General features: G+C 37.2%; 1 protein-coding gene across 2 annotated transcripts in view; it reads right to left on the bottom strand.

Moving 5' to 3' along the window:
- ME1 (malic enzyme 1) overlaps positions 1 to 17167 on the bottom strand; it is a 172721-nt gene that overhangs the window by 74136 nt on the left and 81418 nt on the right. For both annotated transcript variants that reach the window (XM_021391605.1, XM_021391606.1), the window contains exon 6: positions 737 to 840. In XM_021391605.1, the coding sequence (XP_021247280.1) occupies positions 737 to 840 (104 nt within the window). The remainder of the gene's footprint in view (positions 1 to 736; positions 841 to 17167) is intronic.

The following is a 17167-nucleotide window of genomic DNA, read 5'->3' as shown; positions in this document are numbered from 1 at the left end:
CTGCTAAGGATTCTGCTACGTAGACTATTTAAGGTTTACACACTGAACGCAGGGTGAGAACTCCAAATATTTTAATGAAAAAGGAAAATGTGAGCAAATGTGTCATTTGACATAGGACATACTATTCTATGTATCATATTCTAATAATAAATCTAACTACTATCTGTATAGTAGAAAAGGAAATGAGAAAGAGCTGATTTAGAATAAGTCTATAACGGGTTATTTAAAAGCAAAACATTAGAAACTTGGTCCTGTTTTTGTTTGGGCTGGGGCAGAGACTAGAGTGTCTTCTTTTTTCTGTTTCGTTGTTGTTCTTGTTTTTAATAGAGGAGGAGTTATTTAAGAGTGCGTGCAACCCTAAAACCTGGGGAAAAGGGAGATATAGGCATGACAGCAAGCAGGCTGAAAAAACATTATTTTCCACGTACGATGCTGATGCCTCACACATGAAGTCAGATCTAAATCTCAAAAAAATGGTTTGAAAAGTTAGTTCACTCATCTCAAGATGAGTTTTACCACTCATGCAGTGAATTCATGAAACTGCAGTATTTAAGGCAAGTTAAAGACAGTTGATTATCTTATAAAATCCAATGCTCCAAAAATTAAAATAAAGGCAGGAACCTAGTAACTGTGATCTCATCACTCTTTCTTTCTTACATAGCTAAGGATATTTATTTCTCCCAAGGTGAAGTTCACAATGGAATTCACCAATGAATAGCACAAATATATCGCATACCTTGAAGTCACAGCTTCCATGAATTCATCAAGAAGATCATCGTAGGCTTGACCTCTGATTCTCTTATGTCTCAGCCCAATATACAAAGGATCTTTCAGCAATGCCTGTTAAAAAAAAAATAAGTATTTGAACTATTACTGGAACAAGTTACACTAGTACATTCTATATTAAAAAGGAGGACAACAATACAGTGTTTGAGGATTAACCCAAGCATATGAAATACATATCCATTTATCCACCTCTACAGGAAGACTGAAGAAATGCAACAAAGAGATTAAAGAAACAGCCTTTTGTACCAAGGAAAATGGATATCCTAGTATCAAAAGAGGTATATTGTTTCCAAGAGAAAAAGTGAAAGTTTAACCTAGGAAGTCAAGTTTCAAAAATATCTTTTTAGAGCTTTTTTTAGTTCTTTTCTCTTTTTCCTTTATATCCTGACAGGGGCTTGACATTAAAAAAAGCTATTTTCTCTTCCTTTCTCATCATGTTTCACACATCTCTCTCAGGGAACACTTAGTCCATCATTTCAGCTGTGTTGACGAGCTGATATTCAGATAATGAGTTGCTTTCTAAAATTCAGTATGCCAAAACATATACACGTCCTTGACCTTCTCCTTCCAACTTTTTAAAACATTAGTTTAGACTACAGCATTCTCCATTTCAGTTAGCTATGTCCATCAGTTGGATACGATTTCTGAATCTTCCTATGCTTAAATCTTGCAATTTTTCTTCCTTGATATTTATGATCCAGAATCTACTCTAGATCCACAAAAACACCAAGCCTGTTTAATTCCATGTCTTCGCTACTAGACAGTTTTGTTTCCACATTATAACTTACGAACTTAATAAATGTGCTGAAAGTGTTTTGCCATCCCTTTTGACAACTCACTCCAGCTACAGCAGTTCCCCAATTCAACAACATCATTAGCTCTCTCAGGATCTCCCGTACAACTACATTATTTGCTATTATTTTTTACAGACCTCTGAAAATTAGTAAAATAATTTATCTCTTGTATCTAGTGTTTATTCCTTCCACACATGCTCAGACAGCTTGCAGAAACCATTGGTACGACTGCTGACTGATTTTTGTTGTCATCTGAAAGCAGTTTCCAAAACCAACACCACTGAAGAAAACTGTACACCAACTTCTATTAGGAAAACATCATAAAGAAAAATACAGACCTCTTCTCATTGCAGGAGAGAGCTGTCCATGTGCAGCAAAAAGTAAAAAGGCTGAAGAGCTTGTTCAGCTTCCTTCAGGCTGGGGATCAGAAATCTAATTTCTGTGCTTTAGAAAAGTGCATAAACTCTTTTTCCAGTTCTTCAATGTTGTACAACTGAAAAAATCTTTGGGTCACAAGCCTCAGTTGAAAACTGATAAGTAACAACAAACAGACAGCCACCCTTGGTAGTATTAGGATATTATCAAGGGATAGTAGAATCACAGAATATCACAAGCTGGAAGGGACCCACAAGGGTCATTGAGTCCAACTCCCAGCTCCACACAGCACAGCACAAAATTCAAACCCTATGTCTGACAGCACTGTTGAAACACTCCTTGAACTCCAGCAGATCAGTGCCAAGACTGCTGCCGTGGGCAGCCTGTTCCATGCCACCACCCTCTGCTGCAGACCCTTCCCCTAACCCCCACCTGCCCCTACCCTGACACAGCTCCATATTGTTCCCTCGGGCCCTGTCACTGTCACCAGAGCAGAGCTCAGTGCTGCCCTCCACTCCCTGTGAGGAGCTGCAGCCGCCACGAGGCTTCCACTCAGCTCCTCTGCTCTGGGCTGAACACACCAAGGGACCTCATCTGTTCCTTGTACATCTTGTCCTCTAGATCCTTCCCCATCTTAGAAGCTGTCCTTTGGACACACTAATAGCTTTATGTCCTTCTAATATTGTAGCTTCCAAAACTGCACACAGTAAAGATCCCCTTCTGTGGGGCTGCTCTTCAGCCAGTCATATACATGTTCATAAATTTTAGTCTTCTGGGGCTGAATAGGTGTTAGCTCTGCACACGTATGCAAGGAAGTGAGTATGGCATCCTGGGACTGCTCGTCCGGTGCTATGTATTGCTTTGCAAGGACAGAAGCAGGCAGGCTGTACTGCACAAGGGCAGAAGGGATGGAGCCTGCTCGGCACACATCATGCCCAGCTGCCCACAGCCCTTGCACACTGGGCTCTTTATTTGTTGCCACGGATATATGCCGGAAGCCGCCACAGAATGTCCTTGGCACAGTCTGGTTTTGTGCAGCCTCTTGCTCCGGGACAAACTGTGGTAATTTTGTAGTGTGTTACAAGATTCCTTCATGAAGCATTCTTTCCAGCCATTACAGTGTTGTTGTTTTTTAATTAAAGTTCACTGGCACTGACAGTTCTTCAGCCGGGCAAAGCTGTCTGTGCACGTGGGAGCCAAGTCTAGAATGTGAGCAATGGGTTTAAGTGTTTGTGCAAGCCAAAGCTACGGCTGTTAATTCCTCTTCAGGTTAAGAAATTAATAGGCTTCCTGAGCAAAAGACAAGCAAAGGATGCAAAGATCAAACTGGCAGATGAACAACCTCATGAATGAAAAGAGCAAACTGGACTGAAGAGTGAAGGCTTTTTTTTAAGGCAAATTAACTGAAAAATTCTAACTTGGCTCTGCAAAACAATAGAATTGTTATTTCAAACTGTATCAAATGCATAGAACATTCTTTGCTACTAATGTTTTTCCACAGAAACTTTTCTTTTAACAATTGTATTTAAGACTGATGTCATAGGAACACCATGAATGTATCATCTTTTAAATTCTGGACTCTCACATGTGGGCAGATTTTAGTGATGTTTTTAGGGTTACAGATGAGAAAATGTTTATTATCATTCAGTGGTAGTATAGCCAGTACCCATCTGTTGGGCATGTCCAGATAAAGGGAGAGCTGATGCTAGCACTTGTGTTAGCTCATCCCAAAGATGAGGTCTCTTTCTTTTGTGGAGAGACAGAGGGTAAAGCTCATTTTTTTCTTTGCAAGAAGTTCCTTGCATTTTATAAATGTGTTGACAATGTTCTCATCTTTGGGTAGGCAGGGCCCTGATCTCTTACTGGTAGGTATGTAAAGGAAGCAGTACAGTACAAAGAAAAATGTTACCTGATGATGAAATTTCTTTTTGCAAAGTATTCTACACCCTCAAACCCAATTAATGTCAGTGTTAGTTGCAGGATTTCGCACATCCAAAATTCAGTCAGCATTTGCAAACAAAGAATCTAATACACATGTTTAAATTCTGTGTTCTGGATTTCAAAATAAGCTTGTTCAAAGAAAATAGGCATCATAGTCTAATATAAATTGAAATTTTATACATTCTTCCTAATGCTTTAAAAACACTTTGCAGCTGTAAGCAGTTCTTACAGGGCAGAAAATCATGATTCAGCATGTTAGTGCAAATTTAAATGAACACAGTTTGATCACTGCGCAATTAATTTTGATGGAAGCTGTTGGTATGTCCAAAGCTTCAATGTTATTTTTTACTGATGAACTCTTTTATTGGAAAAGGTTTCACACAGAGTGAAATTTCAGTTCTGTGGAAACAAAAAAGTTGTTTGAAATGTCCGACTTCTCCGGAGAACAGAAACTACACTGTGTTCACCAGCCCTTCCCCAATCTGAGAAAACTGAGACAAGAAGAAGTTTACAGGAAGAATTTGGGCTGTTTAAACATATAAAAATATTAACACTTGAAAAGGCATCAACAGTCCTACGTTTTTCTTGGTGGTTGTATGCCTCATTAGACCAATCATACTGCAAAATGTTTTTCATTTCTGGGAGGTGGCACATCTTTGTCCCAAAGCTTCTGGTGTTCTCTACAGCTGTCATTTCCCTTTAGTTTTATAACTGTGGCTACAATGAATATCATTTCTCATTGTAGAAATGGAAGGTTTTGATATTTTTAGTGGCACTGGGGGAATTTCTGAAGAATTACTGTATACCAACTGCTTTTTAGGTAGCACTGAGAGGTCTGAACTCTCTGCTGACATCTTTGTGAGTGGAGCGGCTCAGCATCTTGCAGCTCTGGGTTCTTAACCTCCAGTTTTCCATGAAACTGTGCACTAAATTATGTATGTTCCGAAGAAATTTCCTGGTGCCAAGTTTGAGAATAGATGATATTTCCGCATGTTTATTCTCTACTGATGAAGTATATGCATGTGCAATTTTCTGTTTCTCACTGCTTTGGCTTTTGTAGCTAAATTAGAGCCAGGCGCACAGCTCAAGCCTTGCCTGAACTTTGGTGGTTTGCTGATCTCTTTACTATAAGTGTGCACAAATAAGATGATATAAATGACTTGCCTTTTTCTTAAAACCTCAAAAGTCATTACAGTTTTAACATGCTCAGGTGGTGCTTCAAAGGACTCTTTGTTATTTTACATAGCTAATTTTAAGTAGATCTATATGATCTTTCTAGTACCAGAACCTCAATTAAGCCCTTTCTCCTTGTAAACTCGTATTTCGTTTAAAGCTTGAATTGTGTCATGTTGCTAAACCTCAACATTTTAGGAGTCTTTTTAGCCTTAAAATCAAGTGTGCCTAAAAATAAACTCGTGTCAACTTTTCCAGTATCATTTAATATGTGTAACAAACCCACCAACCAGGAAAAGCAGACTTATGTTTCAAAGGAGATTAGATTTCCAAAAGAACAAAACAAAGTTTAAGCTTTGACAACAAGCTGGGGAACAAAAGGAACTAAACTCATTGAGGAAAAGTACCTAATCATCATGTCAACTTGACACATTCGATTGTAGTATAGAACTTTCTCTCCAGTGATCTGTTTTGAAAGCCATGAAATAGCCGATAGTAAATGTTAATCTCTCAAGATGTGTGAACACTAAAAAAAAAACAACAATCGGGGACCCAGTTTGCATGGTGTTGACCTGAATAACAGGATAATGTGCTTAAGCAGCTTATTCATTCTTCAGTGCCTTTTGGAAACAGAGAAGCTCCACAATGGATTGCCACTCACAGCTTAGAAATAACTACTGTTCTTTTCACTTGTAGAATGTTTAGTTCTTTTGTCTTCGCCCTGAGTTTCTTCATACATTGTTCCAAACAGGACTATAAAGGAACTTTGGGGCTATTTCTTGTCGAACTGTAACGTTTGTAGAGTAGAAGGCACTGAGCTGTAAAGGAATTTCAGGCTCTTGGTATATAGCTGGCCAAGCTTTTCATCAGCGATGTGTCGCTGAATTAATTGTCTGGGCTTGTGAGACTTCCCAGGCTGGAAGTTTAAACGTGCCCCAGAAACACTGAGTTCTCCCTGTCTTAAATATTCCACGTGAATAGGTAAATACATTTATACAGTTATCTTATAGGTAGACTTGTTTTAGAGGTCTGAGTTTTAGTATTGGCTATAGATTTAAAATGCTTACATATATTAAAGATATAAAAGTGGCATAAGGAGGATAAGATCCTGTATCTCAAGGCAGACCTTTGGCTCAATTAGCATTTTCTTTAAACAGCATAAATTTGAACACATATTTCTCTTGAACTTTTACAGAATTACAACCCAGTGTATACTAGATTCTTGGCACAATCAGTTATGACTCAGTCTGGCTGTGAAGTTTTTGAAACATTTTCAGAATTTAAAAATTAAAGGGGGAAAAGATGTATCTTTTTTCTTCCTTCCTTCCTTCCTTCCTTTCTTTCTTTCTTCCTTTCTTTCTTTCCTCCTTTCTTCCTTTATTTCTTCATTTCTTTCTTCCTTCCTTTCATTTTGAGCATTATTTTGCAAAATGAGAACACTCATTGATTGTTTAACAGAAATCTTGTGGTAGTGTGTTAAAAGAGCAAATCAATTTGCCCGTTAGAGCAAAAACAATTTGCCTTAAGCTGTATTGAATCGAGGAGTGTGCTGTGTGCTCACAGAGGACGCAGAGCAGCAGACATCTGCCAGCTGGGAAAGCTGGGGCAATACTATTTTGCTTGTTGTCCCTGAGTTCCCCTGTAATGCTCTTAACAGAGTTGCACAGCGGGGAGGGATGCTTCTGCCACTCGCTGGTTCTGCTTTCCAGTGTGCATGCTCCGTGGGAAGTATGATGCAGCTCCCATAGGGTTTCCAAACTCATCTTAAGATCTTAAGATTTCACATTGCTAAAAAAAGTTCATTTGCATTTCCTGTGAATTTATCTCCCAGAGAAGTAAAATTATCCTTGGTACATCAGATTTTCCTGAAGTCATTTGAAATAACTAGGCAAATTCAAAATGGGAATGAAAAAGTCATTCCAGAAATAGTTCTTGATTGCAAAATTGAAATATTTGTATAGAAATAGAAGAGCATGTGACAGAGAAAATGACTTTAGAAGGTACCTGGCATCCAGCTCTTGCCAAGTTTTCCTGCAGTGTTTGGAATAGATACATAATTCTAATTTTGATTTTGTTGCTAGAATACATAGAATAGTGTAAACACAGAGGTAAAACTATTTCAACCGAAGAACATGGTCCCTAAAAATTAATACTACCTAGAAAGGAAAGGATACAAATATTACAATTTAATGATGTCATTTACAAATTAATTTTAACTTTTGTGTGTTCTCTAGTTCAATCAGTTGAACTAACAGTGTTTATATTCTGAAAATCTATAAATAATGTGTTAGAAATAGTTTGTTTTGAAACAATGATGTATTTAGCAACATTTTAGAAAACTGAGATTTTACTCCTGCTCATTTTTTGGTATTGATTCTTTTTTAACGTTCTAATGTAAGTTCTTTGACTTTTTATTGAAATGGAAAGCGAAGGAGAGACAAATAAGTCTGCAGACTAGCACAGTAACTTGCATTAGCAGTTTTGGGTGCCACAGTATAAGGACATATGAAACAATCAGAGAGCATCCAAAAGGGAACTACAAAGATGGACAGTTGCATGTAACATTTCAATGCATTTTCTTGGTTTATTACTCATCTAAAAAACCTTTCAGTTCCTCGGCTTGACAATGACCTTTCTAAAGAGCTTTATAAATGAAATAGGTGAAAAAACAGGCAAACATCATCTTTCATGTAACAGGATAAAGTCAAGAGTGGCTGAAGGAAGACCCAAGCTTGGGAAGCCCTAGAAGGAGTCACTAGTTGGGAATATCTATAGAAAACTCAACACTGGACAATTCTGGTCGGCCTAGAAATGCAGCTTTCTATTAAAAGAGCTCAGAAGACAGCTTGCTCCTTTCTCTACATTTTTTTTTTAACTTCCTTAGAAATAATGTATTACTCCCCATCTAATACTGCCTTCTGACTCATTCTCTTAAGAGGTCTCAAATGATTTTGTAACATGGACAGCTTCACCACAATATCCAAGGATAGGTACCGATGCACTAATTCAGGCTAGCACCACATCAAGATGACATGCTGCCACAATTGCATCTAGCAGAGTTGGTAAAGAGATCAGAGAGGCCTAATTCATTGTGCATTTTAGGATGCACAAAAATAAAAACACCAAGACAAACATACTGCATTATGTTTAACAGTCTCAGAGAACTCTCTTAATGTTAACATCTGTCTGGAGGGGTAGGGATGATGCCAACTCCACAAATGCCTATAATTTGAGCTGGAATTTGGAAGACGCTCAGAACCATGGCTGCAGAGCAATGTTTCATCAGACTCAATTTAAGGATGCATAACTCTTTTGTACAGTAAAACTGAAAACAAATGATTGTCTGCATGCCAGTGGCATTTCTTGAAAATCTTAATCTTATTTGCTTATTGAGAAAACAATAGTCCTGAAGAATCTGTCATTGTTTAGGACTTTAGCAGATTACACTGCATATAATAGTTAATATTTTAAAATAGAGATAATAATCAGAAAGAAAAGAAGTCTAGTAAGTCTTACATTTAACACATGTAATTATCAGAAGACATGAAAAGAAATTTCCTAAATCCCTGACATCTACCTTCTATAAATGATTTTACTGAATCTCAGGAAAAGCTCAGACTAACAATTAAGCTCTCAAAACAACTGACCATAAATAGCCCCCAAACAGCTAATGACTATCATTTCTTCTTCACGAGCTCCAGCACCTAAACAACTAAAATCTCAATCTGCATGTCCTGTCACACATCACAAAACATTTAACAATGTCCTCCATATTTTAGTATATGCCTGACTGAGAAGGGGAACAAGCAACAGAAATAGATTATTGCAACAAACCTTATTATCTTATTGCTCTTAAAAATGTAAGGGAAAAAAAGTATAAGGCAAAAATGCTGAAAGAATGTTATGCAGTGAGTGTTTATAATAAATTACAGACGATGGTCAAACAGCAGTTACAGAATATCGTCTAAAAAGGCTAGAATAGCATGCACAGTAACCTACATAGTACCCTAAAAACAATTCTGGTCTCAGTGAATTTTTTTCTAGAAATTAGAGACATTTTTCTTGTATTTTTTTCAACTCACAGTTTGATAACAAATTGTGTCTTGAGTCCACTACACAGTGCACAGTACAGAATTTTAACATATCAGCAGATGCACTGTTTATAAAACTGAAAATCTTATTCCATATTATCAGTACATCTTGTTTCTCTATTAATAGTTCTGATATTTTGCTTTGATTTTTGTTTTCTGTAACTATAAATCTTCATCACTTATTGTGTCCTCTTCTTCTCAGCTCTGCTAAACTTGTATCTATTGTATCTATTTATTTCCATAAATTACTCTTCTGTGGACATTCACCAAAATATCTTTGACCCTGACTTCCCCATCTCCAGTGCTGACACAGCCATGATCTTTACTGGAACCAAATATGCTGAGTCCCTTCCTACATAAACAAGTCACATCAACAATGTCCCTGTGATGGACTGGAAATTATTAACCAAGTCTGCTGATATTCTTTTGGTGCTCACATCTCAGCAGTTGATTATGTCTGTCCTAACAACAGGAAAAAAAGAGGCAGAAATAGTTCTGTGCACAAGGTAGGCCTCTTAGTGCAAGGCCTACTGTTTATAGGATCAGCCTCACCATCAGCCCACGACATTTTGTCTCAGAAACTAGGTCTATTTCTGTGGTAACACAGATGATGCATCTTATCTCACATTTTGTAATAACAGATATATTTATGGCTCATTCCCACTCTCATCTTCTCCACTGACTGTCAAAGTGCTGTAGAAGCAGACAGCTAGTTTCAGAAAGAACAGAAGCCAACTAAAACAAACAGTATCTGTTGCTGTCTTCTGAGTGTGAAGAATTGGAAATGTTTGATGTATTTTGAAATAAGGTCTGCCATCAGTTTGGTCTATGGATATTCATGCATACTATCCAAAATAAGCATTTCCAGATATTCATTTCTGCCCCCTTTTATAAATCCCCTTTTACTGAAATGTGGAGTGAAAAGAAATGAAATGAACTGATGGAACTGCTGGTAATATCAGTATACAGATCATGCTCTTTAATATGAGCTGAAACTGAGACATATATCTAGTGCCAGCATTAACGTTCTTTCTGCTAAAGCCGTTTCCTCCTCAGCTTCTTCTTAGGTCCAAAAAGTCATTGCAGATACACTGTTTGGTAAATGCAGCAGTCTGAAACTCCATCTGGCTTTCTCATATTTTCCATGGTCTAATGAAATAGAGTATTACACAAAAGAAATATTCATAAATAACATATTTCCTAAAAATAAATTAACAGTCTAGAGAAAAGAATGCCACACTCTCCTAGCCAAAATGGCAAAGCTTGAAGGATCACAACTGAACAAAAGTGAGAGACAGTTGTTGAGGTCTTCTCACACACTAAGCAGTAGAATGGCATTTCTCAATGATACAAAGAGTTTGTTAAAAAAAGTTGACGGGTTCAAAAGTAAGTTTAATCTTTTTAGACATTTGAAAAATGTAGCAGCAGCATGTAGCAGAGAGGAAGTAAAGGGCAAACCATGCATGAATTTATCTTATCTAAATTAAGAATCTATGTTGGATATTTCAACATCTAATCTAGTCTAAGCTCTTTTAATAGTCACTGGATGAAAATAGATAGTTTTAGGATACAGTTCATTAGACCAATTTGAGGCAAATCTTTTACAAGAAATGTCTACTTAGCCTCAGATGATTAACCTGGGTTCAGATGACTCTCAAGGTGCTTTTCTCTTGCCCAGTCATTTGGAGCTTACTGAGTTCAGAAATACCGGGCCACATTCTCAAGGTGAATAATTCAAATATGAGATTAGAATTGTCTATTGTGTTGAATCTCAAGTATGGGAAAGATAATAGAGAACAGGCAAAAATATCGCTATCTATGTAAGTATACTAGGAAGGCCTAGTTTTTTGTCTAGGACTCAAGCAATAAAGAAAGCTGGATGGTTACAAGGGGGTTGCAAGTACTGATCTCTAGTATTTTATGGAAATGTAAGTACAGTACAGTTTAAGTAGAGGAAAATATGATGATGGTGAAGTTAAGTCCGGTTCTGACATGTATAATAATATTTTATATAACATTAAAATATCAATATTAAAGATATTAAATAGATAAAATTAACTTGAAAATCTAATTGTGGGAGAGCAATTCAATGAGTGTTACAGATTGCAGTAAACTTTTGTTGTACCATGACAAAAGAAAACCCAGATGAAGAAAATTAAGACTTTACATGTTTGTATTTTTGTTTCTTTTAATGTGTGATTTGTTCATTTGTTTGATAAAGGGCTGTAAGTATTTATCTTCTGAATGAAAATTTAGAGGAAAGTATTTTTCATTTCTGCATTAGGACAAAAGGAGACGTGCATTATAGCAGAAATAATGTAAGCACAGAATGTCTTTCTACTCTTTAAATAAAGAAAGAAATTAATTACAAGTGAATACACTAGTAATCAAGATGTGGTTAGTGTACATTTTATATAATTGAGTCTGAAAAATATTTTAAATGAGTAAATGTTTAAAAGCCAAGCCCATTTATACTGGAATTCTATCGATAAATCTACTGATGATCACAGCTTCTGAGCTGTGCCTAGCAAAATACAGGAAAAGCCTCTAAGTGAAAACAAGGGAGGTGATGTAATACATTCCCCTGGGAATGCCATGGTAAAGAATAGCACATGGTCTACATCTGCAAATGAGTCACAAGAGTTAACAGCTCTAAATATCATGAAGAAATGCTGTTTCCCTTTGTGCACAATCATTTCATAAAAGGGGTAGGCAATGTTTCTTGCCCAGCACACAGTGCACTCCTTAGGAAGCACAAGCCATTTATACACAGCCTTCTACAGACTGAAGAATCAGAAGATTTAATACAACCAAGGAAAAACATAATAATTTAGAAATAATAATAATAAGAAGAAGAAGAAAAAAAAAACATCAAATTGCAGAATACTAGGGACAAAATAGAAAACAAAAGATTCTCCTAAACATGTTTTTTTAATGACTGAAACACACTAGAAACTTTCAGTATCTCCCTGAAATCTCATCCCAGGAATATACTGCAGTCACTCCAAGCAAGAACCATAGGGGATTAAAAATATTCCTGGCTAAAGCCATATGCAGCTCTGAGGAGGCAAAAATAAGGAAATTTATTATCCAAGCATTCAGTAAAAAATTAACATATGATTCTCAAAATTTTAATCGCAGAAGGGAATTCTCTAAGACAGTGATATTCACTATCAAGAACTATGAAAATAATTGTGCACAACACACAGCTAGCAAAATCCTTTCCAATTTCTTGCAGGAAAATTATGATGGAGGAAGTCTCTTTGGATGTTACTGAATTGCACTTTTAGGGCTAGTTAACAAATAATCCTGACTGAGAAAATTGCAACTACTAGCTGAAGGAAAAAAGCATAGGATAAAGAAAGTGCTGTTTTACTTTCCTAAGCTAAAGACAACAGTCTGGCAAGTAAGCTTTTATGCTTTTTCCTTTTTTTTTTCCATGCAGTTACTATCTCTTACTCTCCATGAACATTGTCTGATTCATCTTGCCAATGAGTATTTCTGCACATATAACATTGGATATGTTTGGGAGAAAAGAGTATGTGAAAACCGATTACAGTTCTCAAAATAAACCTGAAAAGAAGGTAAAGAAACATAGGGAGTAAAAAAAGAATACAACCCCACAGAGAAGTCAGATGTAGACAGATATATTTAATGAGATTAAAAAAGGAAGAGCAGTTTCCAAATACAACATAGTATTCAAAAAAATGGGATGACAAGGCCCTGTGAAATTAAGAATTTTTCTAACATCCCATTCATGATTTAATGGACATGTGCATAATTTAATGGACTCATCTGCGAGAGCACAAAACACTTCCACGTAATTGAATGCAAAGTCTGAATAAGCACCTATGACTAGATTGAGATCAGAATAACTAGAATTCACCAGGACTACTGAGATTTTAAAACAAACAGAACTCTATGTTACTTCAGTGCTTCTCTTATCATTTGAAAAACAGCAAGTTATTCAAGCTATTTCAAGCTATTCAAGAAATAGTACCTAGCTTTCTGTGATGAAATGCATTGGAACTAAATATTACTCGGAGTTTAGACTGAGGCCTGATTAGGAGACCACTGGAGGCTTATTGTTCTGACTCATTATTTGTAATAATGTAAGTATCTGTATTAGAAAGAAATTGTCGTGTGTATCAAATTTCAAGTTTAATTTTTTTCCAAGATTCAGAAGGGCACAGAAGAAGAGTACATAAAGAATGTCTATGTTCTCTGAATAAAGTCAAGGAAAGTCAGTACATGCAAGAAAGCACAGAGCAAGAATTCTAACAAGCTACAGAAGATGACCTTGGATAAGTGTTCAACCACACCTGTTAGTGCCATCAATATAAGAATTTCAGTATTAACTGACTCCAACTTCAGTAACAGACAACAAAAATATCACTACACATTCCACCATATTAACTGTAAATCAGGGAACATTCTGAAATTCCGATGGATGTTGGTATGTTTCTTACTGCATTTGACAGAAAAACATGTATTTTGAAACATTAAATTTCCTAATAAAATCACTGCTAAATGCCTTTGCTGTTAAATATTCCCATGTTTCTGCTTTCTCACTATTCTGATCTGCATGTAAGACTCTGTGCCAGAAGACATACCCCAGGATGTATCTCACTTGCTCAGGAGCATGAGAGGAACAAAGCTTCTTAGGAAACTGAATCAGGCTGAAATAGCTGATTCACAGAGAAAAAATATTAAGGCATCATACTTTAAACAAAGTTTTGGAATCAGCTTCAGTGATCCCCTCCCCAGCCAGATATATGAAGTAAAACCCAATAGTAGTCTATCACAACTTATCAATGTTTTTAGAACTTTCTGTACATGTGAATCCTTGGAGTAAAGAAGATTTATATTCAAGTTTGCAGTGCATTGTAACAAAGGAAACAGATTTTAATGAAAAATAAAGTTTATTGTATTTTGTGAAGTCCTCACTTCTTGTCTATTACAAACAGAAAGATATTTATACTATGAATATATTAATGAGATAGAAATAGCAATGGTATTGTATGGCTGCAAAGGACAACCATGAAAATGTTAATATACCTGAAGAAAAGACAAGGAAGATGATGTGTATAAAAGTCCAAATAAGCCTGAGGGGCATTGCCAATGATTTTCTCCTAACATGCAAAAAGTTAAAACATTAGTATCTATCTGAAACTGCCCTGTGATTTAACTGAAAATGCCATTCTGCTTGAATATTTAGTAACAATACAGATGTATTCCTTCAGATTAACATTAATTACCTTTCCAGTATGTGTGCTATGTGACTACATGATTAACTATGTCCTTCCCTGAATATGCCACCTAAAAACTAAAACCCAGAATCCAGAGCATTTTTGGCAGCAATGGATAAGTGTTTCTTACCACTGTTTCACATTCATCTTAAAGTAGCTGTACCTTCAATTGCATGTATAGAAACCTCTACAAATTCTCCTCTAGTTCTGATAAAATTTAATAATTTAGATCAATATTTCCTCTGGTGTAGACTTGCCTTGTCAAGCCATTGATTTGGCTATACCATGCACCATAAGATCACCTATATAAGCCTTTAACTTTCCATTTATTTCAAGTTTCAATTAAAGTCAGCTTATTCAACAATTTCTTGCCTGTTGCCTAAAGCTCTGATTTCATTTCCTTTTCTGTTTTATTATTTTCTATGTGCTTTTCTGACAATCCAACCTCATTTTGTCACAAGTCTCAAAATCTGAGAAATAGCAATAAATTCAGGGAACAGGCTAATGTAAAATAATACTTTGAGACAGAAAGAGCAAGCTACATCTCAGTCAAAAGACTTTTTGAGGTCTGCATGTATCAACAAATTAGCAGCATATGGCAGTAACATTCAAATGGTAAATCTGGATTTATTATTACACTCAAAAATTCTCAACACTTCTGAGTACGAGGGAAAAGTACTTTCGAAATTTTCAAGTCGTGAATGTTTCTAAATGCATTACCAGAACTGTTCACTAAAAGAACCCTTAAAAGCAAGAGAAGGAAAGCTCTCCAAAAAGTACTGAAAATTATCAGCTGTCAGATATGTGTGACCAGCTCAAGAAAACCATAGAAAGGCCTCTGCAATGAGGAGCAAATGGTGGCTGTTACAAATTACACCCTCTTCCCAACTCCTTCTTTATGTTTGCAAGTATAATATGGATGTTGGCACAGTTTCAGGTATTTCTGTTCTTTTTAAAGGAGCATGTTTAGGAGAGATGGCCAATGCCATATTTATTTTAGAACTGAAATCTTCAGGAGAACGACATAGAGACAATTATTCTGCACTGAAGCAAACACATACCATACATTATTGTTTTGTCCCATTTTAGCTTCATAATGGTATCAGTGCAAAAATCCTTACCCCGTTTAAGATTCTCTTTCATTAAAATCATGGCTCAAAGGAGAATTTTAGATATATCCCTTTCTGCATTTTTGGGAAATGCCAGACATACTCAGATTCAGACTTTCCATTTTCTCCATACTATAGACTGTAAAATATAGACTTGATATCCTCTTACTCATTCTTTTTTTTCCCCTCCCTTCAGTATTTAGATGGTTATTAATTATATTCTGTAACTTTTCTACTGTACCAAAGCCGCCTAATTTTAGAAGCAACAAGAAAAACAGATTGCACTTGTCCACACCCTTTTCTAATGTAGACTCGGTCCACTCCAAATAGCCAAATAAATTTAATAGAAGACTACTAATTCCTGCAAATTAGAAAATATTGTTTTGGGGTTTTTTTCTTCAGCACCATGGGCTGGACAGAATTGTAATTCAGAACTGACTCAACTTTTCAATACTTTTGAGCAGTGAAAAGAAAAAGTGACTCATGATTGTCCGTATGAAAAGTAATAACCTACTGCAATATTTTCTTGCCAACTGCAAGGGGGAAATGGGAGGAAAGAAGGAATATTCATGAATTTTCATGTTTATTATTTATTATTTATTACAGGTGGTATTTTCTTCCACAGGTGGTATTTTCTTCCATCCCTTCACTGACAGAGAAGGACACTGAAAGGGGCAGGAAAACCCATCTCCTAAACACGTGGCTGAGAGGCTAGTGCGAACGCAAGAATTTTGGGTTCTTTGATCACGGGGCAGTTCACTCGGCACCAGGCCTGAGGTCTGCTGATGGGTCCGGCCTTTCTCAAAGGGGGAAACACATCCTTGCCCAGGAGCTGGCAGGGCTTATAGAGAGGGCTTTAAACTAGAGAGGAAGGGGGAAGGGGATAAAACCAGCCCTGCAAGAGGTGTGCCTAGGCGGGCATTGGGATTAGGGGTGAGGCAAGGGGCTCCGCTGAAGTGCGTCTATGCCAATGCCCGCAGCATGAGCAACAGACAGGATGAGCTGGAAGCCTTTGTGCGGCAGGCAAACTATGACCTAGTTGCCATTACGGAAACATGGTGGGATCGCTCCCATGACTGGAGTGCTGCGATGGATGGCTACAAGCTCTTCAGAAAGGATAGGCAAGGAAGGAGGGGTGGTGGCGTGGCTCTCTATGTTAGAGACAGTTATGATGTTATTAAACTTGCAACTGGGGAAGACAACGTTGAAGCTCTGTGGGTTAGAATCAAGGGAAAGGCTGACAAGGCAGACATCCTGGTGGGGGTCTGTTATAGACCGCCTAACCAGGATGAAGAGACAGATGAGGCGTTCTATAAACAGCTGGCTGAAGTTGCGCGATCGCCTGCCCTTGTCCTCATGGGAGACTTCAACTTCCCTGATATATGCTGGGAATACAACTCAGCGCAGAATAAGCAGTCTAGGAGGTTTCTAGAGTGTAGGGAAGATAACTTCCTTCTGCAGCTGGTCAGAGAACCTACCAGGGGAGGTGCCCTGCTAGACCTGCTGTTTACAAACAGGGAAGGTCTGGTGGGGGATGTGGAAGTTGGGGGCTGCCTTGGTCATAGCGACCATGAAATGGTAGAGTTCTCGATTCTTGGTGGAACCAGGAGAGGGGACAGCAAAACGGCGACCTTGGACTTTCGGAGGGC

The sequence above is a fragment of the Numida meleagris genome, chromosome 3, assembly GCF_002078875.1.
Source record: "Numida meleagris isolate 19003 breed g44 Domestic line chromosome 3, NumMel1.0, whole genome shotgun sequence".
Classification (NCBI taxonomy): domain Eukaryota; kingdom Metazoa; phylum Chordata; class Aves; order Galliformes; family Numididae; genus Numida; species Numida meleagris.
This window is presented reverse-complemented; position numbering and strand designations above follow the sequence as displayed.